We start from the raw sequence: 24,481 nt of genomic DNA on the forward strand, positions 1-24,481 counted from the left end.
TATGTATTGTACCATTATTATATAATTCGTTACACTGTGGCTGTGTTGTGTGTGTTTAGCTGCTGTTGCACTGCAATTTCCCTCACGGGATCAATAAAGTATCTATCATCATTATCATCGTCATCATCATATCACCCTGCAACTCACAACTGGCAACCCACTGAAGCTAAGAACGTGTGAGCCTGGTCAGTACCTGGATAGGAGACCTCTTGGGAAAAACTAAGGTTGCTGCTGGAAGAGGTGTTAGTGGGGCCAGCAGGGGGTGCTCACCCTGTGGTCCACGTGGGTCCTAATGCCCCAGTATAGTGATGGGGACACTACAGTATACTGTAAACAGGTGCTGTCCTTCGGATGAGACGTAAAACTGAGGTCCTGACTCTCTGTGGTCATTAAAAATCCCAGGGTGTTTCTCGAAAAGAGTAGGGGTGTAACTCTGGTGTTCTGGCCAAATTTCCCATTGGCCCTTACCAATCATGGCCCCCTAATAATCCCCATCTATGAATTGGCTTCATTACTCTCTGCTCTCCTCCCCACTGATAGCTGATGTGTGGTGAGCGTTCTGGCGCACTATGGCTGCCGTTGCATCATCCAGGTGGATGCTGCACATTGGTGGTGGTGGAGGGGAGACCCCATTACCTGTAAAGCGCTTTGAGTGGAGTGTCCAGAAAAGCGCTATATAAGTGTAAGCAATTATTATTAATCCTTCCTGACTTTTTGCTACAATTTTGGGAATTTGTCTTGGACTCCCTTTGTGAAGTTTTTCCTAGTTTTTTGGCTGCTTGACCCTTTTGCTAGTCTTTGTCCATGACCTTGGATTTCCCTGTTGCTTACAATAGTGTTTTGTGATACTCTGCCTGCATTGGGTCCATCCCTTTGCTAATCACTGCTCAGCAGCATAACATGACAGAAATGCCCAAGCACTGTCTAGGTGTTGGTTATTCTGCTTGTACTGTCTGGATGCACTACCACGGCAGTAGAGCTTGGAGGGCATCGGACACTTCATCTTCAGGAACCTTCCTTTTTTTCCTAAGTGCTATATCCAATTCAGGGTTAGGGGGGAGCCGGAGTCTAACCCAGCAAGAAACAGTCGCAAAGCAGGATACACCCTGGATGAGATGCCAATCCAACTTGGGTGTGACAGTGGGAAGGATTTTCTCACTGTACACCACTAGAAGGCCTTCTAGCTCCTCTCTCTCTAACCAGTTTCATGTGAAAATGTATGTCAGTGCCAACTGGGTCTTCATTAGAAACCATATATAACATGCTCTCATGCGATCTCCCTGTGTTCTCTTCAGACTGCGGATGTCCACTCATCCTCTTAGAGGAATCTCCTCCTTCGCGTAGATTCGTACAATTTCAGTATTGCTTGTAGGCTACGAGAACGCTACTTAGTGGCTACACGTTGGCCCTCTATCTCAACTAGAGGTATTAACCCTCCACTGGTGGAAAAGGCAGCCAGAAAAATCCCACACTCTTACACACACACACACACAGACACAAACATGCATACAATTTCCACTAAAAAAACAATTAATTAACCTATCAGTATGTCTTTGGACTGTGGGAAAAAACTGGAGTACCCAGAGGAAACCTTATGCAAATGTGGGGAGAATACAAACTCCATGCAAATACCACCCCATCTCTGGAATTGAACCCAGGACCCCAGTGCTGTAAGGGAGTAATGTTAACCACTATGCCACCCCCCTAGCAATCTCATAGCACCAAGTAAGTCTTTTCTTTAGTTTTTGTGTTCTGTTCCTTTTCGTGACCAGCACTGACTTACAATTATACCTTACTCTGCAATTTAATTATTCACTCATAATTGGCTGCAGTAATCTGGTAACAAAAGTGCAGTTTGTGTTAAACTGCAATGGGACAGAAGAAAATGCCAGTAATGTAAATACTAAAGGTATTCTGATTAATGACAAAGTCTTGAGATCAGCGTTACAGCTGCTTAGGCATGCCAGCATTGTGAGTATTTAGCTAGGTCTTGACTGTTTGTCCATGGCCTTGAGTTTGAGTCTGCTTTATCATCAACAGAAAGAGCCACCTCCCTCATGACAAAGCATGAAGCCCACCTCCTTAGTGTCATCATGGTTACCTGCTGTGGATAAAACTCAGACCCTGTTAGTCAGATGCAGAGCCCTGCATGGGAGACGTAGGAGAGCATATCTCTGCTTATCCCCCCCAGAGACTGTCCTTGATGCTGTTTTCTCAGTGCCTGGCTCCACTGCACTCACAATGACAGAAGAGCCCCACATATGCAAGAGCTATTACACCACAGACGTCAAGTATGTGGAGAGCTTTGCGTGCCCACGAGACCCGGAGAACTCTGAACTGGTGTACTGCTGTGGCTTTGAAGACATGAAATACTGTTGCAGCGAGCCAGGCAATTACTTCCCTTACAAGCATGCATATATGTGGACCCTGAGGTAAGCTTCTCTTTCACAAAATTGTATGCACGCTGTGAGGGTGGCTGTAAGACTTTATTCAAGGAAAAAAAAACAATTAAAAGTAGTGCTCTTATATGAACTGTTTTCAGAATTCAGATTAATAAAGTTTGGCTACACTTCCATAGTGTTCTGTACTACATTAAAATATTAGCTGATGCCATTACCTTTTTGTGTTATCAACCAAAGAAAGAGGGGAAACAATGTTGTGCTAAATGTGGTGCACCAAATTTCCATCAGGTAAAAGATGGGAAATTATTTAAGGACTTTTCTATGTCTGTTATCAGAATTAGTTTTGAAACATTGTGAACTGAACAAAATGGTCTAACAATCCAAATGTTTAAGAAATACATTATTATGTATAAGAGCACATTGAACATTAAAAAAGGAAGAAAGCTGTTTTAAATATTTGTTTCTGGAAAAATGAACAAAAACTCCCTTTAATTCACTGGTGGCTTATTTATAAACAATTTGTTGCATAGTGCCATGACAGATTTTGTCCATATTTTCACATTCCATAGTGTACTTTATATGTGAAAACAAACAATAGATTTCCTATTTCAGGCTTTAGTTATTTCATACTACTCTGTTTTTGTCTTCATTCAGAAATTAAAATAAATCTAATGTGACAATTTTATGTATTTAAAGAGTTCCTGTTTTTTTTACAATTTCTCATATACCTCTAAAGAAGGAATGATCTCTGAAAGGCTGTTATACTTTTTATCCTTATTCTTTCCAAAAATTGTGATGTGTTAACTACCGTATTACTTTACATCACATTGCAATACTAACTACAAGTTCTTCTTTAATAATTCTTTACCATTTGATTATCTATTTATGCTCATATTTTCAGCAATGTAATGCAATATATCCTAAACATGATACTAAGTAAATTGTAATGTTATTAAAATACATGAAGTGTATAACTTGGTTAAGTGTATAATTTCTGTATTGTTAGAATGTTTAATTTACATCATTTGTCTTTTTTAAAATTAAAGGAATTGTATTATTGAGGTGAACTGGAAATATCATTTTTGATGGTATTAATATACAGTTTTCAGATTGTCTTAGTCTTTTAAATACTATTTATATATATTTAATAGTACTGCATGCAACACATCAATCATCACTGTTTTTCAGATGCAATTAAAGGAGACAAGGCACAAGAGCTGTCGAATTGTAAATGAAAAACAATTCTTTAGAGAGAGCGGTATAATTAAATTATTTTACCTTTCTGAGAACAGTGAGCTTTTGGATGGGTCTAAAAACCTGAATTGTCTCAGGTGGGTCTCGATCTGAGGGAATTAGACAAAATGAAAAAATGAAAGGATGGACTCTGCTAAAGTACCTTCATTGTTACAGCGGGAAAAGCCTTCTAAAAGCATTTGAAAAAAATCAAATAAACAAGTCTAAGAATAGAAACCCCCAAAATAGATGCAATTGAAAATCAGTGAATAAAGCCAAGAAGAAATGTATGGTGAACAAATGGAAGACTGAGAGTAATGTGTCAACAGCACTGAAGGTCTGGATTCCAATATAGATATGGACATTTAAAAAATCAATAATGATTTTAGCTTGTCACTAAGTAACTTAGTTTTAGATTTGTATTTATCATTTATGTTGTATGAATGAAGTTGCTCAGAATTTGATTTAGAAATAAAGGAGTACAGAGGTGATTTAGCTAAATGAGGAGAAGAACTCATGTCATGCCCTGTTGGATGTCCTGTAATTCAGGCTTCACTAGTATGATCCCATTAACCAGCTGTGACCAAGATTGCTCAAGCACAGTCAGGGCTTGCAATTCAGGGACTTCTATGACATGCTTGGCACCTGTCAACTGGTGCTGTTGTTGCGAGAGATACATGAACTGTGCAATCAGAGGGAACTTTCCTGAAAGCACTGGCTGAAAAATGGTGGATGGCTTGGCAGTGTGCATTTAGGAGGAAGATGAGCAGAGTCCTCATCTCTCACAGCCCATTGGTAGCTCTGAAGATTGGCACATGCAGCTTTGAAGGCACATTAGAATATTCGTTCCTTTGGACATATTTCACCCTGTAAGTAAAACAAAATTAAGAGGAATATGTTGAACAATTGTTAATTACAAGATTAGGTTCTCTGTTTTTCCATATTTTTCCCTAATATGCCTTGTTGTCAGTAGCAATCACTAATCAAAGATAACTCACAAGTAAGACTGTCACCTGTTGTTTCCTGCTACATTAGATTAAAAACAGCACTAAGTTATGCATGTACTGTATGCCATAAGAATCTCTGCATTTAGAAAAATGTTTTTTCCCCCACAATAACGTATGCTGAATAAAAGTTCACAGCAATGAATTAATCCCACGAAAATGTACAAGTTGCCTGATTCAGCCTGTTGAAAGATTCTTCTCCCCTCACCCATCATGGTACTAAAACAATGTGTAAAATGGCAATAAAGTGAAAAGGCAGGAAATGTAACCTTACACTTAACACATTTTCAAAGATTCTACTTTTTTTTTACCAGAAGTTAAAGTTTAACATGTGTTTAAAGAAGATTAGGACAGGCAGAAATCCTCATAAGATGGGAGTGTACCTCAGCCACCACTGCTGTAACCATTTTAATTCCATCTGTTTCCCACAGAGACTCCTGCAGCAGAGATCCTGATCCCAGTCCTAAAGAACTCCAGGTTCCTGGTTTTCTTACCAGCCAAAGTCTTCACTGAATTGCACCCTTCACTGAACAAACAAGTTGTGCTTGACAGCAATGTTCCCTCTAGTTCTTAATGGCCTGTGTGCGCAAAATGTTGTGCAACTTTTTACCCCAGCGACAAAAACTTGTGCGCACGAAATTGAGTGTACGTTGAATTCTAAACATGAAATTATTTTTAGTTAATATAATCATTCTCATAGAAGCATAGAGATCCAAAAGACCGGGACAGCGATTCAACGAGCTCAGTCATAGAGACTGAGTGTGGAGCGAGCATGAGCAGTGAGGTGTGAGACTATGAGAGCATAAATATTGAATATGGAGTAGGGGTAATAATGCACACAGCCAAGTTGGGACTCTTGCGGCCAGTCTCATGTGGTCAATTTAGCAGTTTATTTTATTATCATATTTGTTTTGGAATTGAATTTTTTTTGCGCAGTTCAATATCCTATGTGTGCTGATTTCATGACCTGTGAGCGCATGCACATGCTCACAGCTTAGAAGGAACATTGTGGGACAGCACTTTCTTTACCAGACATTTGGAGATATTAAAAGGCTTATGGAATGCAATAGTTAAAAGGCACCCTATTAACATATACAAAAATGCTCCCGACTCTTAAACACATTTAAGAATTGAAAACAATTAAAGAGGTCAAAGTAGTCAGTTTATTAGGTCAATTCAAGTTTAGTATGTAACTTGGAGAGTGGCTGGAACAAAAACTTGGAATGTGGGTCTCCAGGACTGGGAACCCCTTGTCTACAGATCACATCTGTCTAGTGTAAAAACTAACATTCTTCTGGATTTCCCTTCAAAAACAAACTTCATTGATATGATCAGATGTTTTTTTACAATCATTTTTGTCAGATGTCAGTTCATTGTTAATTAAAAATACCTATAATAGTCTTTGTAGACTTTGAGCAACTGGGTTTATTGCACTTTAGTAGAATTCATTAAATATTAAATAATTATAATATTAAATATTATGCTATGTGTTTTAAATGGAATGCCATGGGTATATCTTAACTAAATTGTACTTTTATTTTAAATTTGTATGTACTGTAGTTTCCTGGACACATTCATGCATTATAGAAAAGGATAAGGTTGAAGTTTTGCCATATTATATTTTAAGATTTTTTTAAAAATATTTTATATTTTTTAAAAAATATGGCAAATCCTTTAGGAGATGGATATGAATTTTACAGTGCAAAATTTCATCATAGGATTGTTGTGGCTAGTTGCTGAAACACTGCATGGTTGAAATCAGAGGCACAAGTAAAGCAAAAGTATTCAGACCCCTGCACAGTTTTAACATTTTCTTGCTTTAAAGCTTGCAGCCATGACACTTTGAAGTAGCAATTAATATTTGTTATAAACACAACCCACTTCACACATTCGAAGCAAAATAAAAAGAAAGGAGAAACGAGATAATCAATATGAAAGAAAAATGGAAAAGACATCATTGCATAAGTATTTGTCCTGTTTGCACAGGATGAACCACACAATTGGTCAAGTGACCTCTGTTTGTGTGCAATAATAGCCTTATTATTGTCTTTCAGTCAGGTAGTGAATTTCAAGCAAAGACTCAACAATGAAGACCAAGGTGATATCAAAGCAAGTCAGAGAGAAAATAATTGAAAAGCATCGATTGGGTAAAGGTGACAAAGAATATAGGAGTCAATAAATATCTCTCTGAGCAAAGTCTACTCAATTATCAAAGAAATGTAATGTGAATCTATCTACTTTGAGCACGTCATCCCTCCAAACTGCGGAGGGCAATAAGAAAAATTGGAATGAGTTTGAAAAAAAAATGTATTTTTTTCAGAGGAAATATCCATGAGTCAACCATATCTCAGATCCTGCATGGAGTTTGCTAAAGAATAAAACTGTTACTACAAATGTTGCAAAAGGTTTTGAGGTCAGATGGCAAACAATAGGAACCTTTTAGTCTAAACACAAATCACTATGTCAGGTGAAAACTCAACACGGTTTTATTGATTTCCAATAAATTCCAATTTGTTTTTTTTGGGGGGGAGGGGGAAGAATGTAACAAAATGTACTTCAGCTCACAAATTCCTTTATTTAAGTTTAAGAAGGATATTGCAAATGTAATATGGCTAGGAAATTGTGAATGGTATTGCCAAACACCGGTATTCTAAACAAAAAATTGATTATGAAGACTACTGATGGGAACCAATGCATTCTCATAAAGACAGTGATGGATTACTTTCAGCACATTGTCAAGCACCATGCTAAAATCTATAACGTGGTTTTGTCTAAATGATGTTGGGAAGTTTAAAGAATGAAAAGCTCTATTAAGTATTGAAATGTATATTCCAGCACATCTCTTCATTGTGGGCACTGTGGTCACACAATGGTTAGCATGGCTGCCTTGCAGCTCTGAGGCCCTGGGTTTGATTCTGGGCCTGGGGTGCTATCTGTATGAAGTTTGTATGTTCTGCATGGTTGTGTGGATTTCCTCTGGGTGTGCAGGTTTCTTCCCACAGTTCAAAAACATACTGGTAGGTTAATTGACTTCTGAAGATGTCAGTGTTTGTTTTTATGTGTCCTGTGGCAGACTGGCATCCCATCCAGGTGTATCCTGCCTTGAGCCCATTGCTTGCTAGGATAGGCTCCTGCTTCCCCGCGTCTCTGAATTGGAATAAGTGGTCAGAAAACAGATGGATGGATCTGTTAGTTGTAGCTTATGATGTGCAAAAAATCTAAAATCATGTGGTATAGAACTTATGCTAGCTGTGAAATGTAAGCCTGATTTTATTTCTTAGAAAAAAATTGTACTGACCCCTGATCTTTCTGAAGTTAAAACAAATATCAGTGTCGAAACTGGTAGGAGCCTTGAGATTTGGTCTCATTATTTTACATTAACAAAGAGGTTCTAAACTATAAGGAAAATTGATCCACGACAGAGGAAAAAAATAATATCAAGGGATCAATTTAAAACTAAAGCACAAATCTATAGATTTTCTCTGTTCTGACTACAAGGTTAGTTTCTTTTTCACAGGCAGTAAAGTCCTTGTCTCCTTCAACAAGCACTTGTGTGACCAAGCCCTGTGCCTTTATTCATAAAAGCTTCCACAATGAAGTGTTCTAATGAAATTCACAGATTGTTCTGGGTTGTTATGTCTATTTTGTTCAGTATAGGTGCATTGATTGGATTGGGAATTGCCGCCCTTGTCCTCCTTGCGTTTGTCATCAGCGTGTGCGTGCTGTGCTATCTCTTTCTCCACACCAAGCCACAGAGACTAGACTCTGGACTCAGGCTGCAGAATGTTGACACATCCTCTGCCCAAGGTTGGTTGCGACAATGAGCAGCAATTCCGTCTGTGTTTCACAGGTTTCTAGCTCTTGATGCGATGCTGATGTTTCTTGAGGTAGCTGTTCTGCAGAGTTCAACCAGGAGATCTACTGTGTTTAAATTTTCTTGTGAAGCGGATGCAAGCAAATTAGAATACATCTATGCATAAAAAGGGGAATGCCTTCATGGCCTATCTAATATATGTCTATACTGTTCATTTGCAAATCAGTTTAATAATGGCTATAGTTGAAAAAGCAACATCAGGCCTTTTCATTAACATGCTGAAATTGTTTCTTGTGAAGAGTTAACTGACAGAAATAGAAGAGTATGAGTAAGGTGAAATTTATCCAGCTATGAATACAAACCCATAAGCAATAACTGAGCTGTATTTGGGAATTTTGCAGTCTCTTATGCTTTTTATGAAGTAATGAAAGTAATGAAGACATAAACTTTCTCTCCAAATAGAGCTTCCAGGCCCAAGAAAGGACATTCATGAGAGACTCACTTGATTGCTGGGATTAGCAACACATTTGAGTGTTTTCACTACTACTAGTAATCCAATGAGAAACATTTATACTGTAGCTTTTGCAATAGCTTCGTTGACAATTGAATTTTTGTACTGGAAACTAGATAGTCAAATAATGTAATGGTCAAAATACAAAATGTCAAACTCTGTTTAAAAGTTGACATATGTGGACTATCCTTTATTATTTTTTAATTTGAAATTTCCAAAGGTTTTAGGGCTCAGCTTCTTTGTGTGACTGCCCCACCCACTTGGGAAAGAATTAGGCACAAATGTGACATCCTGTGACACATCCACCTTTAGACCCATTTGTCATCTGGGTCACTACAAGCGCCACAACGCCTGACAAGAGAGTCAATGCCAATTGGAGGAGTGGCGTGCCTCTCACTGATGTCACAGCAAGTTTTTCCTGTTTTCCCAGAGAGTCAAGAACTCTCTGTCTCATGGCTTTTCTTTTATATTTATAGATGCTTTGGGGAACAAAAGGAAACAAGGAACCACACACAAGCAACTCTCCCCGAGAGAAGGGTCCTCACCTGGAACTGTGAAAGTCGTTCAAGAAAACATGCTGGCTACTGTGACACCGATAGAGGTTACAAGCATCTAGCAACAACTACAGGGATACAAAAGACACTGAAGAAAAAAGGGTCTTTCATTTACAATCTCATGGACAAATGGTTTTGGTATCCATTTTTGCCTTCTGTATTTTTTCACATATCCACATGAGTGAAAATGGAAGTTCTGTATAACCGTCATTGTTTTCTTTCATGTCTTTGTCTCTGTAACCACTTATCAGGTAGGAAAATGATTACATTAGCAGAATGGAGAGGCTTTCAGAAGTGCTGCTAAGTGGGCTGATCAAAGCTGACATGTATGAACTATGTGGCTTCAGATCTCCCCATAGGGTGAAGACAGTTGGCATCTCCTACACAGAGGTTTTTTGCTCTGGGGGTCTTACCTCACTAAGTCATTGCAAAACATACATGTTTTTTTTAGACAATTCTAAAAATGTTAAAATACTGATTAACTTTAAAACTGAGAGTGTATGGAATTTCCAAATCATTGCAACAAAAACCATACAAATTGAAAGCATTCATGTGACGCATGATGTGTTATTTGGAAGGCTGAAGAGAAGAGCTGGCCAGTCAGGTGCCTTTACAGCTGTGTGATGTTAGAAAAACCGATACTGTGCATCTGCAGTTATTAAGATAGTTTGTGTGTTTGTACTTTGGCCTTATTAGCTTTTTTCCTTATTATTGTAATATAATAATATGGCTTTGATTGCTTAGGATTAATATTTTCACTTTCAGGTACTTTCAAGTTCTCTAACATCCAGACTTCTCTTACTCCTGTGTTGACAAAATTAAAATTGTTTCTTGTTTTTCTTTGAATTCAATGTACTTATTGTACCATAGTATAGCTGGTGAATTTTTATTATCTTCATGATCATTTTTATTTAATAGATTTTTTTTTATTATTGTATTTTTTTATTACAATATTATTGTATTTATTGTTATTTAAAGAATGTATCCTTACTTTAGACCTCTTGGTAATAGCAAATTATGATACAGTTATTAGCGTGACAGTGTGGTGGGGATAGCGCCATGGCGAACACCGGCAAAAAGTCAACCGGGAAGCAAGCACCGGTGTGAGGTACAGTAAGCAGGGACCAAAAATAACACAAAAAAAGGTGAAAAATAATAAACAAGGCAAAAAAAAGTGTAGCGCTGTGCTTCGTGACCTCCAGGCTGGGTTTACTGCTGGGACTGTCGGTGTAAACTCCTCCCCCCCTTCCGGGGATGTCCCTGCTCGACCCTTTTGGGGGGTTTCCAGTGTGCCTTTATAAAACCTGCCCATCTGGGGCTCATCATCTAGAAGCCGGACAGCTGGGACTACAAAGGCACATTGGTGCTGTGTTTATGAGAGTGGCTTCTGCATCCAGCCTGAAGGATTGTGTTCAACAGAGCCTTTGTTCACAACGAAGGGCAAGAGGCATACAGGAGGTGAGGCAGAAATGGAATGACTCAAGATTCATTTTGAGGAGATTGGCTCAGATTTCAGATGTTGATACTTTCATGTTGTTTTTGAAAGAATAGAGGCCTTATTCAAGTGCACCATGAAATAAGTCCAGCAATTACCAGGGATGAAAAGATAATGAATCTGCGAGTCTATCATAAGGCAAGTTAAAAACTTGTTTAATATTAATAAAAACATTTTGTTTCTACTTTAGTTATCAGTTATTCATTAAATTTTTATGTTTATCCATTAGCATTTAGAAATGTTGAAGCAACAGAGGAGTCAGATCCATCCATCTGCTTTCTAACAGTTTATCCATTACAGGGTGGCAGAGGAGCTGGAGCCTACTGTATCTGGAGCCTACTGTATGCAAGGCAGGATACACCCTGGACAAGACACCAGTCCATCACAGGGCATACACACAGACACACACTTTCATACCAGGGCCAATTTTTCCAGAATCCAATTAACATACAATTAGGTTTTTGGACTGTGGGAGGAAACTGGAGGACCCGGAGGAAACCCACGAGAACATAGGGAGAACATGCAGACTCCACACAGATAGTGGAGCCATTACTGTGCAGCCATTACATATACAAAACTCTACAAAAAATATTCCATTCCAAAAGGTGGCATTTAAACAGGTGGTGTTTAGCAGTGAGTAGCTAGTAACCACCTTCAGTTAATAGATGTGATGTTACACTGAAAAGGCTCATTTTTACAAGGCGAGCATGTTGCTTTCAGGAGAATGAAGGAGGAAGCTTTCTCTGACATTAAAGAGCCTTATTTACTGAACAAAATACCATATTACAGTATGTCAGACTTAATGAACTTCACATCTCTCACACTGCACCCTCACAAGGCTGAGTTACGCACTTATTCATAAAAAGGCTGATTAAAGCTACGGAATCTAAAATATCAAAACAAGGATATTAAATACAAGTGGGTGTATATGTATTATGCATTGTGTGTATACAGTATAATGCCCAGGATTACCAACTTATTCATTTGAGTAAATAGGAGTCACAGTAATTTTTCAGCACAAACAGTCTAAACAGAGTTTAGATTAAAAGGAGCAACAGAAGATTATGAAGAGTTCAAAAAACAGGTGAGCTATTAATATTGACGAATATGGGGTCACTCCAGTGTACATGACAGAGTGAGGAGGATCCAAAAGGTTAAATTTACCTGAATGCAGCTACAAGATTGAAAAGGCTGAGGACAGCAATCGTTGTGTAAATAAACTGGAGCAGCTGCTCAGTCAAAGAACCTTTCTTCTGTTCTAACATGAATAGACATCTATACAGTTATCCCTGTAGTTATACATGAATAGAATTTTTCCTTAACATGTATTTTACAGTCTGGACCTGGGGTGGAGTCTGTGCGGAGTTAGTATGTTTTCCCCATGTCTGCATGGGTCTCCTCCAGGTGCTCTGGTTTCCTCCCACAGCCCAAAGACACAGTAGGTTATTTGACTTTTGTTCAATGTGCCCTGGTCTGAATGTGTGTTTGTTTCTGTGTCGGTGTGTGCCCTGTGATAGCCTGGCGTCCCATCCAGGGTGTTTCCCACCTTGTGCCCATTGAAGTGGTTAGAGGATGGGTGGATTCATTATTATTATTCTAGGCTCAGGTTCATAGTGGCCCTGTATTGGATAAAGACATTAGAGAACTGATAGATTAATTATAATTGACCTATTTAACTGATTCTTTAAGTCAAAAGTGTGGAACAGGGATACAACAGCAGTGAGCCCACCTGGGATTTGAGCCTACGATCATCCATTTATGAGCTGAAAGCTGTAACCAAGCCACCATCCTAATGCCAACCACCAACCACCATCAAAAGGACTAAAATGAAAAAATGGTGAGCAGAAATGTGTATGTTGCATAATGGTGAAGAAAGTCTTTATCACCTTGAGATATCACTGTGACATAGATGTGGCATCTAGGGACTGTGATCTGGTAGATTCGGTAGACAAAGAGTACGAGAACTCTTATAAAGAAGCGAAAAACAAAACAACAAATTTCACTATTTATGTATTTTTTTCCATCTTTTGCAGCAGAAGGGAAATCCAAGGTAGTGGACTACAAATTTTTCTAATAATGCATTGCGCCTTATTGATACTTTTTCTAATGGGTCTAATAATAATAATTTATAAATGCATTTATTTATAGGTTTCATTGTTCTTGACTTGGGAAACGTATTATAAATGAGAGGTGTTCAACTCCAGCCCAAATGTGGAGCGACTAAATAAGAAACAAGAACAAGAAAAGGCTTCAGCTTGTCCAATTGGATCATTAAGGTTCAATTGGATAATTAAGGGCTCTGGTGAAAGGAAAACCAGAAGCCATCTGGCCCTGCAGGACTGGATTGCAAGCCTGTTATGTACCCCAGTAGGTCCCAGTTCTGGCCCTGCAGGACTGGATTGCAAGCCTGTTATGTACCCCAGGAGGTCCCAGTTCTGGTCCTGCAGGACTGTGCCTGCTGGTTTTCATTCTAGCTGAGCTTAATTACCTAATTAAAGCCTTAATTGATATAAGTTGCTGGATATTCACAAAGATTTTTTTATTTTATTTTGGGGATTTTACTTAAGAAATGCAATAGTTAAAAACCTACCTCCAGCTTGTTTAAAAAGCTGAAAACAGTCAAACAGTTTGAATGAATCCTATTATTAAGCTAATAAAAGGTTGAACTATGTAACTAAAAGCTCAGCTAGAATACCATTACCAAGATTGACAACCTGCTGATATATATTATAGTTCACTTCTGTTTTAAATGAAAAACTAGAGTACTAGAGTGTTGGTTGTGCAGTAGCTAGTATCACCACTCTTCCAATAGGTCAGTAAGCAAAGACCTGGAAAGTATGTTAACTCCTCCCAATAAAGCAGCTTATCAATCCAATTAGGGTGGTCAGAGCTCAGCTGGAATGAAAATTAGGCCCTCCATGACCTGATTGCAGACACCTGCCCTGGAATGTTATTGCTTCTTGAGGGCTTGAATCTAGCAAGATTTCTAGGTTTAGGCCTTTTTTAAATCATGAGCAGCTGAAGCATACAAGAAGAGTTTGAGAGTATTGAACGGGTGCAATCAGGATAATGACTAGCTTGAACAGTTCATTAAGAGCAGAGGTGGACTGTAAACCCACAGACACTGTGGTCCTCTGGAAGTGGAGCACCCGTCTTACATGATAATCATGTTTCATTATCCCATAGCTGCTACCTGGACTCACAGGTTCATAAACAGCCTCAATTACCATCATCCACCATGCTGATGTTGATTTACGAGCCATGACTCATAACAGACACATCTGATAGTAGAAATAGTAGTAATAATAATAATAATAATAAAAAACTTTATTTTATATAGCGCCTTTAAAGGTGGCTTCTCAAAGCGCTTTACAGGATGACAATAACAATAAATAAGAAGACTACAACAATAAATAGATACTGTACTCTTTGGTAATGCTTTACATCTCACCCATTAAACCCATGAAAAATGCCACAAATTCAGCTGAAAAACAATCTCGAATTTATTATCCAAGAAATACAGTCTCAAAATACAGAACAAGAAATATTACTGGGTGAAAGAAAAATCTGCTGTTGATCATAAAAATCCAGAATATACACAATATGAAGAATGATATTACAGATATCTTGTTTTTCAGAAGTGTATTTGCTCAGAGAGAATGATGAAATACTAAAGAAGGTGTTTTTCTCCTTCCTGTTAGATACAGTATCTATAAAACTTAAATCCCCAAAGAAAGGAAAAGTCAAATAAAAATAGTTTTTTTTGTACTTTTAGCAGTATCATGTTTGGACACAATACAAAAAACCCCCCAGCAAATTATAAACCTAAACAGCTTTCAAAGTTGTATGCTCTTTACTGAATGATGGTTATAAAACCCTTCAAAATACTACTTATGAGACAAGCAACGGGCAATTTTAATGAACGTACCTCAGAAGCCAGATGCCATATTCATAATACTACATCATTCCGTAACACTACTCATTGGATGTGTCAGAGATCTAAGAAGATTTAGATATAACTGCTGATGGCATATCAGATTAATTACACATTTATAGTACTGGCACTTAGGACACCCCAAAAATTAAAAATCAAAATATATAATGAAGCTCTAAACTGCACACTCTTCTTTTAAAAGGCAGGAAGTCCAGTCTGTATAATTTCTGTCGAACTAACTGCTGTCTGATGAAATGCTCGAGCTGTCCGATGATGAAGAATGGCTTCTCTTTTTGGTCTTCTTTCCTTCCTTCTTGTGCTGTTTTTCCTTTTTGTGCTTTTTTTCACCTTTCCTTTTCTTCTTGTGGATTTTATGTTTTTTCCTTTTGTGATGTTCTTCTTCATCGGAGGATGTGCCGGACCTGTATATGTGATCGTGAAAAACGGGAGAGGGATCAGGCAGCAGTTGTTTCAGATGATACAGGATAAGTCAAGTGACCGTATGCTCACTGGATCTCTGCATGAAAAAGGTTTTTTAGACGCACAGGAGTAAAACATCGAACACTAAATCAATGAGGGTTTGTGAACTGTGACTGAAACAGATTATTTTAAATATCTAAAAACTAAATTAGCATAACCAAGAAACTTAGAAGAATAATAAGTATTATTAATAAGTATAAAATAAGTATTAATAATAAGTATAAACATGAAAAACAAAATAATATGCTGACTAGCTGACTTGGAGTAAGCTAAGAATTTAAAGAATTGACTAAAAATAGTAAACTATCCAAAACTGTGGTGAAGAATTGACAGATCTTTTTGTAAGTAATATATCAAACAGAATATTTTGTTAAATATTAATAATAAATGGCAGAAGGGTCTGTTGCTGCTGAAAAAAAAAAACATTACTACTACAAAGTTCTTGCTTTGGGTGCAGAAAAAACATTTCTGACTCGTTTACAGGTTTGACAAAGTGACCCAATGAAAAACATTTTCAACACTGTGTGAAAATGCAAATAAAAAACAAAAAACAACTCCAGTATTGTCTGTTTATTCTGCAGGAATAAATATTTTGCATGCTGAATAAATACATTATTTCTTTTTTATTTTGAATCTGCTTATATACCTTAAGGCACTTTGCAAACACATTCTTATTAGTATTATTTATTTCTTTATGCTTAAGTGAGGGTGCATGCAGTGCTACTTTAATAATCTGGCTTCTGCATTCCTGTCTGTGACTGTCGCATTCTGGGAAAAAAAACCTTTTGCATGGAGATGGCCTTCATTTTAATCTTCATTTTAAAGGCAATTTATTTCTTAACAATAAGCAATAAAACATCACGAACTGTCACAGAGGTAATTCAAAATTTCAAGGTTAGCCGTGACTTATTTTCAGAATGGGCATTGTTTGAAAACTTCTTCCAAACGAGACTTACATTTCCATAATCCCTGGGGCAGTTACCACAGTAAAGGCATATGGGACCAACCTTTCTACAAAGCAGAAAGGTATTTTGAGAAGCACGTTTACTTCTCAAAGTAGGGCCATAATCTCTATAAAATCAGAAATGTAATACTCCCTGAATTTGCTTCTTTAGTTTGACCAATAAAGAATGAGAACAGACAGTGACTGCCATTCATCTTCAGAAGCCAATCCTAAACAAGTAACCAGGACTGGCTGTACCAAGCTAAGACAGAAAATAGAAAGTCAGATGGGACCACTTAGATGGGACTTGAAACCACTTAGCACAACTGTGTTTGGGAAAAGTACAGATGAGTCACTTCTAAACAACACAAGGCCTCAAAGATGAAGCCCACTTAAGCAAATGCCCAGGCAAGAAATCCTGTTCAAGGCTAAAGGGAAAAATTGTTTCTCCCCAGATGTTTCAAATAAAAAAAAATGTTGAATAAAAAGAAGCTCCGTTGAGGTAGAAGTAAAGTGTACAGTTAAGGAAAGGAGATCACATTTGTGGCCTCAATTAAGTCATAAATATATATGTACAGTAAAAAATTTTTAAAAAGACTTTACCTTTTTATTTTCTTTTTGTGTGATTTGTCCTTACTTTTCTTTTTTTGCTGCCCTCCCTTGGGCTCCTCGTGTGAACCTGCAAGGAAAACATTTTTCTGATCCTGCTTTTTCGTTTAAACAAATTTCTGTTTCTGAGAGCTAAACAGGAATGTTATTACTGTGACATCTAAATGTCTATGGAAAGTCAAGTCAAACCTGAAAAAAAAAGAAAACAAATACCCTGGCTGTGAACAAGTTAAAATTTCACAAAATACAAAACGTCTGCACTAATTTTCTAAAAGACATGCAGTATTCCCCTTCATTCAATTGAGGATGCATTTTCTCACTTGTCCACCTAATTGATTTATTTAGTAGGGATGTTGGCATCCAATCCAGAAGCAGGCAGGTACTTACTCTTTGCAGTCGAGCTTGCCTGCACTCGTTCATTCAGAACTTCCTGCTCCTCTTCCTCACTCTCCTCACTGCTGGTGCTGCTCACATCCAGGACGATGTCCTTCCTGGGATCCACACGCACAAAGTTTCGGCACTCAAAGGTCAAGTGACCAGCTGAAATGGAAACAACCAAAGCTGGACATGAGAAGTGAGAAATTACCCCCTGTACATTCCCTTTAAAGACTACAACTCATTAATACATTCTTCAAGAAAAAAAGGTGACAGGTTAATTACAGAGCAACTGAAAAAATCTTGAGAAACAACAGGAAAATACTCACGGTATCCACACTTCTTGCATCCTGCCCTGATATTATCCTTGTTAGGACCTTTAATGAGAAATAATGTGACATTATTTCAAGCACTATGAAATCCTATTCATTTTTTCAGCTTTCCTCAAAATTTCAAAGTGTCTCTCAAAGATGAAGCTTGAACTTCTGGGGGAGTTTTGTCACAGTAAAGCACCGTACATTTAAAGTACCTCCCTGCAGTTAAAAGGTCAAGTACTCCAAAGCTTGAATTCATGAATCAAACACAGGCAGCAAGAAAGGAAATCCTTACGCTTCTAGGTAAGTGCACTGCACCTTCATAATTACCTTTTTGTTCCACTACTATTAATTAGACACTTCTCCTTCTGTAGCAAAAAGGCTCTTAACAAAAATCATCTGAAAATTACCTTATTGAAAAGGGCTCTTTTCCAAACCCTTTTAAGGAGACTAAAATAATACCTCCCGAGGTGAATAAAGTATTCAGGAAAGGAAATATAAAATGTGAAAAGCCTTTCGAATTTAATTAAGTTCAAGATTCAAAAGCTGAATCAAATGTTTCAAAATTATTGTGTGTAAGTCACTACAGGACCATTTCTCAGAATGATGATGATTATATTATACTATATAATAATATATAAGTTTTATATTTAGTTTTATTTATTCAAAACTTTTTTGTGCTAAAATATTAAAGACAGTATTTTCCTTATTTTTAATTAAGATGTGACTCAAGTTCTAAATGATGTCACTACAACTGGAGACAAGCACTACTGCACTCATTTAATCTCAAAACCAGAACTGCTAAAATGAAGGTTAAAACCTTGTATGAAAAAAACCTCTACAAATGGCACATGTAAAGATATAAACTATCTGAAAAACCAAACGACAATTCATCAAGTCAATGGTGGGTTGGCAACGTCTTTCTTTACAACAAATATCTCTTTGATGTACTGTGACATTCAACACGTTTTTATGTAATGAGTCAATAGCAAATATGTACAACCTTTCAGAGTAACAATTCAAAATCAGTGTTCTATTAAAAATTTAATAGAAGACAGAAAATGACTTCCTGAGCTAAATACACCATAAAAGAAACAGCCACACATGTTTTTTTTAAGCGCTGCAAAGTTAATGCATCAGTCTTGTTTAGACTTTAATTGATAACTGCTTGGTTAAAAATAATGTAGATTTATATTTATATTTAGTTTTATTTATTCAGAACTTTTTTGTGCTAAAATATTAAGACAGTATTTTCCTTATTTTTAATTAAGATGTGACTCAAGTTCTAAATGATGTCACTACAACTGGAGACAAGCACTACTGCACTCATTTAATCTCAAAACCAGAACTGCTAAAATGAAGGTTAAAACCTTGGATGAAAAAAACCTCTACAAATGGCACATGTAAAGATATAAACTATCTGAAACACCAAACGACAATTCATCAAGTCAATGGTGGGTTGGCAACGTCTTTCTTTACAGCAAATATCTCTTTGATGTACTGTGACATTCAACACGTTTTTATGTAATGAGTCAATAGCAAATATGTACAACCTTTCAGAGTAACAATTCAAAATCAATGTGTTCTATTAAAAATGTAATAGAAGACAGAAAATGACTTCCTGAGCTAAATACACCATAAAAGAAACAGCCACACATGTTTTTTTAAGCGCTGCAAAGTTAATGCATCAGTCTTGTTTAGACTTTAATTGATAACTGCTTGGTTAAAAATAATGTAGATTTATATTTATATTTAGTTTTATTTATTCAGAACTTTTTTGTGCTAAAATATTAAGACAGTATTTTCCTTATTTTTAATTAAGATGTGACTCAAGTTCTAAATGATCTCACTACAACTGGAGACAAGCACTACTGCACTCATTTAATCTCAAAACCAGACTACTTTAACTTTAATTCAGCCAAGAAACTCTCTCAAATATTTTCCAGAACTGTGGAAAATGGGTTTATGGAGGTAAAATAGCAGTGTTGTTCTTTTGTAAAGCCTTGAGCTATGATCTGAAAGATAATTATTATTACTATTAATTTATCAGATTACTTTATTCAAGAAGCCCAAGATTCTAAGCACCCAATTCAGAACACAACAGACAATGGCTTAAACAAAAACATACCTAACATTACCTAGCTAATGTCAGGCACTTAATTTAGAATTATTTAGGACGGAAGCACCTTGATACATTACATTAGACCATATACTAATCTCAGAATCGTAATTCCAGTGTGATTAAATTGTTCCCTTATTAAACAATGTTTTTTTCCAGACTTATACAGGGCAGTAACAGCTAGTCTATCAATGGAAAATAACTAGTTTACACCAAAACAAGACAGTCACATGTACCTAAAATGCCAGCAGACGACACATAAATTTCTCTTCACACATCTGAAATCAGCCCTCACGGATGCTGAAATTACACCAGTTTAAGTCTTATACTAACTAAACCTTAAAAAGGATGTAAAAGCTTGTAGTAATGAAAAGCGTATTAAGCAAAACATAAACAGAACGTGAATAATCACTAGATGTACAGTGCCTTTAAACTCCAATTAACGTAGTGAACTGTAAATCTAACAATCATACTCTGATACGGCTCCAGAAACAGTTTCAGTTAATATCTTTACACTAAACAAACCCGGATTCTTGAAAGGAATGAGCGGACGAGAGCCTCGGTTCAGCTACTGACTGCCAAATGCGTTACAGGGGCCGAATGGCCGCTTAAAGTCTGCAACCTCTTTTTACATTCATATTAATGATCACCCTTAAAAAAAATCTCTGATCCGTGATGGCAGCGTGCACAGATTTTGAGAATACACAAGGACCCCCAGGCATTTACTGTTATTCATTCTATACTATACATGACTTCTGCACTGAACACACGAAAGACTACGTTTATTTGTTGTATGCTTCCAGTCACTCAGATATCTTTAGGCAAACTCTGGAATTAGCTTATAAGATGAAAACTAAAATATAAAAATATATCTATTAAACTGAGAACATCCTTAGTTACAATACGTCTTGCTGTACTTCAGAGTCCCAAAACACAGCTACTGTAGCTCAGGATTGCTAGAAAATTCTCACTGCAGGCGTAGAGACAGTATCTTCCCCAAACCTTAATTTGCTTTCCCCCCCAAACCTATACTGTCAGCACGCATTCACACAAGATGATTTTCAAAGATTCGAAAGATAACAACCTGGAAGAGCCATGGCGAGACAAAGATATCCGTAAAATAAAACCAAAGCTTTCCGAAATTCAGAGCGTATACCTCACTTTCAAAACTTCCCGAAAGCTCCACCAATTAATGCACTCCCATAGGAAACAAGAATCACTTTCATCGTCTTGTTGTATTACATCATATTAAACATCTTAGACTTTTGTAATAAAACAAAAAAAAACATAAATAATATTCATTTGTTGTTGCTTCTCCTAAAACAAAAAGTATGAACGTAGCAAAGTAGGATGTGACGATAATTTTGAATTACTGCAATATTCATGTTAAACTCACAGTTACACAAAGTACACTGCAGATAAACTACAGAGGCTTAGTTACTGTCTGGTTATAATTTATTAACTTTCAAACTTGTATAACGTTTAACATACACATTATTCCAAAATTACAACATCACATTTCCGAAAAAGAAGAGGAATGAAAAGTTAATCAGCGGAGTTCACATGTTTTCCGTGGGGTGTATTTAGTGTGTAACACTGAGAAAACAGGGCTAAACCAAAGGCTACATTTAAAAGGATGATTTAAGTAATACATTTCATTTTATATAAATAGAAACGAACAAACTTTCTAATTTAAAAAAATGTTTTAAATATTAAAACTGTTCTTTAAAATACTTAATATTTTAAGTAAAACGTTAATATTCTTTAGTTACCCCCTGCTTATTGTGGTTGAGCCAGTTTTTTTATATACTTTAGCAACATGGTGGTCTGTTCGTTCAATTTAGGTTGATTGTGGGATTTTCACAGTGGGAATCTGAAAGAGTTTATATATTTTTGTTGAACATCGCGGGCGATTTTTAAGGTGTGGGGCTTTTGTGTTGTTTTAAGCTATAAGGGACCAAGATGAGTAACATTTACATACAAGAACCCCCGACTAACGGCAAGGTGAGTGTTTATCCATATTACTGTGCTATACTGTATGTAAATTTAACATTCAATTCCCTGCTCTTTTGTCCTGCATAAAACTCCATTTGGTGTGCTCGTTGCTCTAGGAAAACAAGCATGGTAATTTTTTGCACAAGTGTTGCTTCAGTTCAACATTGACTCCAGATACTGTGTGGCATAATGTTAGTTATCCATTTAGAGCTATACATAACAAACTGCTTCAGTACAAAATTTTAAACAGACTCTGTTATACCCCAGAAAAATTGAAAAAGATGAAGTGGCATAATACAGCAATGTGTTCCAAATGTAACACACATAAAGGATCATTATTGCACTTATTATGGTATTGTCAGCACATACAGTCGTTCTGGACCTCCACAGTAGGGAAAGCTCTCAGGCACCTAAATATCTCAGTTCCACTTACTCCCATTACATGTATCCTTGGTGATTTATCAAAGGTTAAAGTAGCTGTTCAATATAAAACTACTTTTTTGACTCTCTGTACTATTGCTTAAAATATAATATTGCGAAAAGGGGAGGACAGTACAGGACCGTCGTACAAAGAATGGACTAAAGAGGCTATATAACAAGTAAAATTTTAAGAGATTTAATATAATTTACATGGGAAACTTTATGAGTATAGGAATGTTTGGGGCCCATTAGAGACATACTTGAATGGCACTGGATGTTAAGAATATTAGTAGGAATTTATTTTTTGTAAATATTTTTTTTGGTATTGTCTAATAAGAACAAAAATGAAAGGGCGAAAAATAAAAAATAAAGAAGTCCTCCAAAGTTGATTTTTGCTTTTTACCGGCAATGATTAATGTTTCCTTCTCCTTCTGACCATCACTGACAAAATCCACGCAGATGCTATTAAACAGGGAGCTGGTGGTTGAATATGATAAGGAATATTGTGTAGTCAGTATAGAGCGAGAGATGTAGGCTAAAATTATTTATTATTCCAGAAGTTTATAGCTGCACACAGTCATTATCTTCCTACTTTATGACATTGATTATTATTTAGAAACATGGATCTGTCTAATAAAGTTGTGAGATTAATACAATGAGGTTTTGAGGATGAGGTTACTGACATTAACTGAGGTTAATGACGGGTCAGTCTGTTGCAGAAGTAACAGGTCTTAGCATGATAAGAAACCTTTAAGGCTAATTCGGCCCATCTTGGACCCCTCTTTATTATTAATGTAAATCTCTCAGGTTTCAGTTAGAGGAGGGTCATGTTTCCAATGATCTGAGATTAGCTAAAATGAGATGTTGTGGCCAATGTGACTTTGCACCTCTTAGAAGAAAATCTGAGGTTTAATGTAAAATTGTAGTGTATTCTGCATAATGTACTGAAATATAACTTAAATAATAGATTCATTTACTGGTAAGGTAAAAGAAATTGTTGCTTCATTTAGGTCTTATTAAAGACAACAGCTGGGGATATCGATGTGGAGCTTTGGTCTAAAGAAGCCCCAAAAGCATGCCGGAATTTTCTTCAGCTGTGTATGGAAGGTAAGGTGCACTTTTGCTTCATGTCTCTCCTCTCTTCCTGGCAGCTGTAAATCTTAAAGCTAACCTGTGCAGATGTGCCTGGAGAGAAGTGTAGGAAGAATGTAACATAAACTGTTGAAAAAAGAAGGGCATTAGGGCTCAGTGACAGATGTGGGACAGTGGAACATTAATTGTTCTTCATGACCTGAGCTGAACTTGTCTACATGCATCAAGAGACAGCTGTGGGAGGGGTATCAGGGGCCTTATCATGTGTGCTGCACAGTGGTGCAGTGGTTAGCCGTGCTGCCTCACAGCGGTGAGGCCCTAGGTTCAGTTCCTGAGGTGTTTGTATGTGTTTCCTGAGTTTGTATGTTCTCCCTGTGTTCATGTGGGTTTTCTTTCTGTGCTCCGGTTTCCTCCCACAGCCTGAAGACATTAATGAAGTAACGAAAATCCAGGAAAATGCCACCTCAAGATCCTGACTTATGCTTCTGGTTATATTGTGTAAAGTGAAAGACAGGATCAGTATAAGACGAAGCCAGATAATTAAGATCAATGATGAAGATCTGCAGAGATAGCCCATTCAGCACATGCATTGCTGCCTCACAGTGCTGGGGCCCTGGGTTCAATTCCAGACATTGGGTGTTATCTGTGTAGAGTTTGTAGGTTTTCCTGGTGTTTGCATGGGTAGGTTAATCGGCTTCTGGAAAAACTGGCGTGATGTGAGTATGTGCATCTGTGTGTCTGCCCTGAGATGTACTGGCCACCCTGTAATGGATGGAGCAGTTAGAAAACAGATGGCTGGATTTGACTCTGCTGTTGCTTAAACATTTCAAAATGCTAATTTTTAAACATTAAACATGGGAAAATTGGCCCTGGTGTGAGTGCATGCGTGTCTGTGTCTTATTGCCCAGTGATAGACTTGTGTCCTGTCCAGGGTGTACCCTGCCTTGTACCCTTTTCTTGCTGGGATAGGCTCCAGCTCTCCCACGATCCTGTACTGGGTAAAGCAATTAGAAAATGAATGGATGGAATACCAGCAGACCTCCGAGTGCTTCTGTATGGATAGTCAGGTACAGTAGCTCCTCTCTAGAATCTATGCAAAATAAGTCCTGCTGCTGTAGTGTTTCCATACAGGTGGCAGATCAAACATTACTTATGCTTGATTCAGATATTTGGGACTTGGAATCCAT

At 37.2% G+C, this 24,481-nt stretch overlaps 3 protein-coding genes across 5 annotated transcripts in view; 2 read left to right on the plus strand and 1 right to left on the minus strand.

The window, feature by feature from the left end:
• Nucleotides 1-1,765: 1,765 nt before the first annotated feature.
• On the plus strand, nt 1,766-10,199 carry LOC148673062 (protein shisa-like-2B). Its single transcript, XM_088629279.1, has 3 exons — nt 1,766-2,432; nt 8,292-8,446; nt 9,441-10,199. The coding sequence occupies exons 1-3, from the start codon at nt 2,068-2,070 to the stop codon at nt 9,578-9,580; spliced, it is 660 nt and encodes a 219-aa protein (XP_088485405.1). The 5' UTR covers nt 1,766-2,067; the 3' UTR covers nt 9,581-10,199.
• A 4,293-nt stretch (nt 10,200-14,492) lies between these two features.
• srek1ip1 (SREK1-interacting protein 1) lies at nt 14,493-20,996 on the minus strand. The gene is made up of 5 exons (XM_088629284.1): nt 20,872-20,996; nt 17,684-17,731; nt 17,367-17,519; nt 16,974-17,049; nt 14,493-15,369 (listed from the first exon to the last, which is right to left on the minus strand). The coding sequence occupies exons 1-5, from the start codon at nt 20,882-20,884 to the stop codon at nt 15,183-15,185; spliced, it is 477 nt and encodes a 158-aa protein (XP_088485410.1). The 5' UTR covers nt 20,885-20,996; the 3' UTR covers nt 14,493-15,182.
• Nucleotides 20,997-21,382: 386 nt separating this feature from the next.
• Nucleotides 21,383-24,481, plus strand: part of cwc27 (CWC27 spliceosome associated cyclophilin) — a 106,167-nt gene continuing 103,068 nt past the window's right edge. The window contains exons 1-2 of one of the 3 annotated variants that reach the window (XM_088629282.1): nt 21,383-21,791; nt 23,213-23,309. In XM_088629282.1, the coding sequence (XP_088485408.1) occupies nt 21,750-21,791; nt 23,213-23,309 (139 nt within the window). In that variant the 5' untranslated portion in view covers nt 21,383-21,749. The remainder of the gene's footprint in view (nt 21,792-23,212; nt 23,310-24,481) is intronic. The other 2 variants (XM_088629281.1, XM_088629280.1) reach the window with 2 other exon arrangements.

This window comes from Lepisosteus platostomus, chromosome 4 (assembly GCF_059453375.1).
Source record: "Lepisosteus platostomus isolate fLepPlt1 chromosome 4, fLepPlt1.hap1, whole genome shotgun sequence".
Classification (NCBI taxonomy): Eukaryota; Metazoa; Chordata; class Actinopteri; order Semionotiformes; family Lepisosteidae; genus Lepisosteus; species Lepisosteus platostomus.

Bases quoted from the DNA above. Each gene is read 5' to 3' on its own strand.
- srek1ip1 (XM_088629284.1), bottom strand. The intron at 17,520-17,683 runs GTGAGTATTTTC...TTTCCATTTCAG, and splicing joins ATGCAAGAAGTGTGGATACC to CTGGTCACTTGACCTTTGAG. The intron at 15,370-16,973 runs GTAAAGTCTTTT...TCACATATACAG, and splicing joins CACAAAAAGAAAATAAAAAG to GTCCGGCACATCCTCCGATG.
- LOC148673062 (XM_088629279.1), top strand. From the start codon at position 2,068: ATGAAGCCCACCTCCTTAGTGTCATCATGGTTACCTGCTGTGGATAAA. The intron at 2,433-8,291 runs GTAAGCTTCTCT...TATTTTGTTCAG, and splicing joins GCATATATGTGGACCCTGAG to TATAGGTGCATTGATTGGAT. The intron at 8,447-9,440 runs GTTGGTTGCGAC...TTATATTTATAG, and splicing joins TGACACATCCTCTGCCCAAG to ATGCTTTGGGGAACAAAAGG.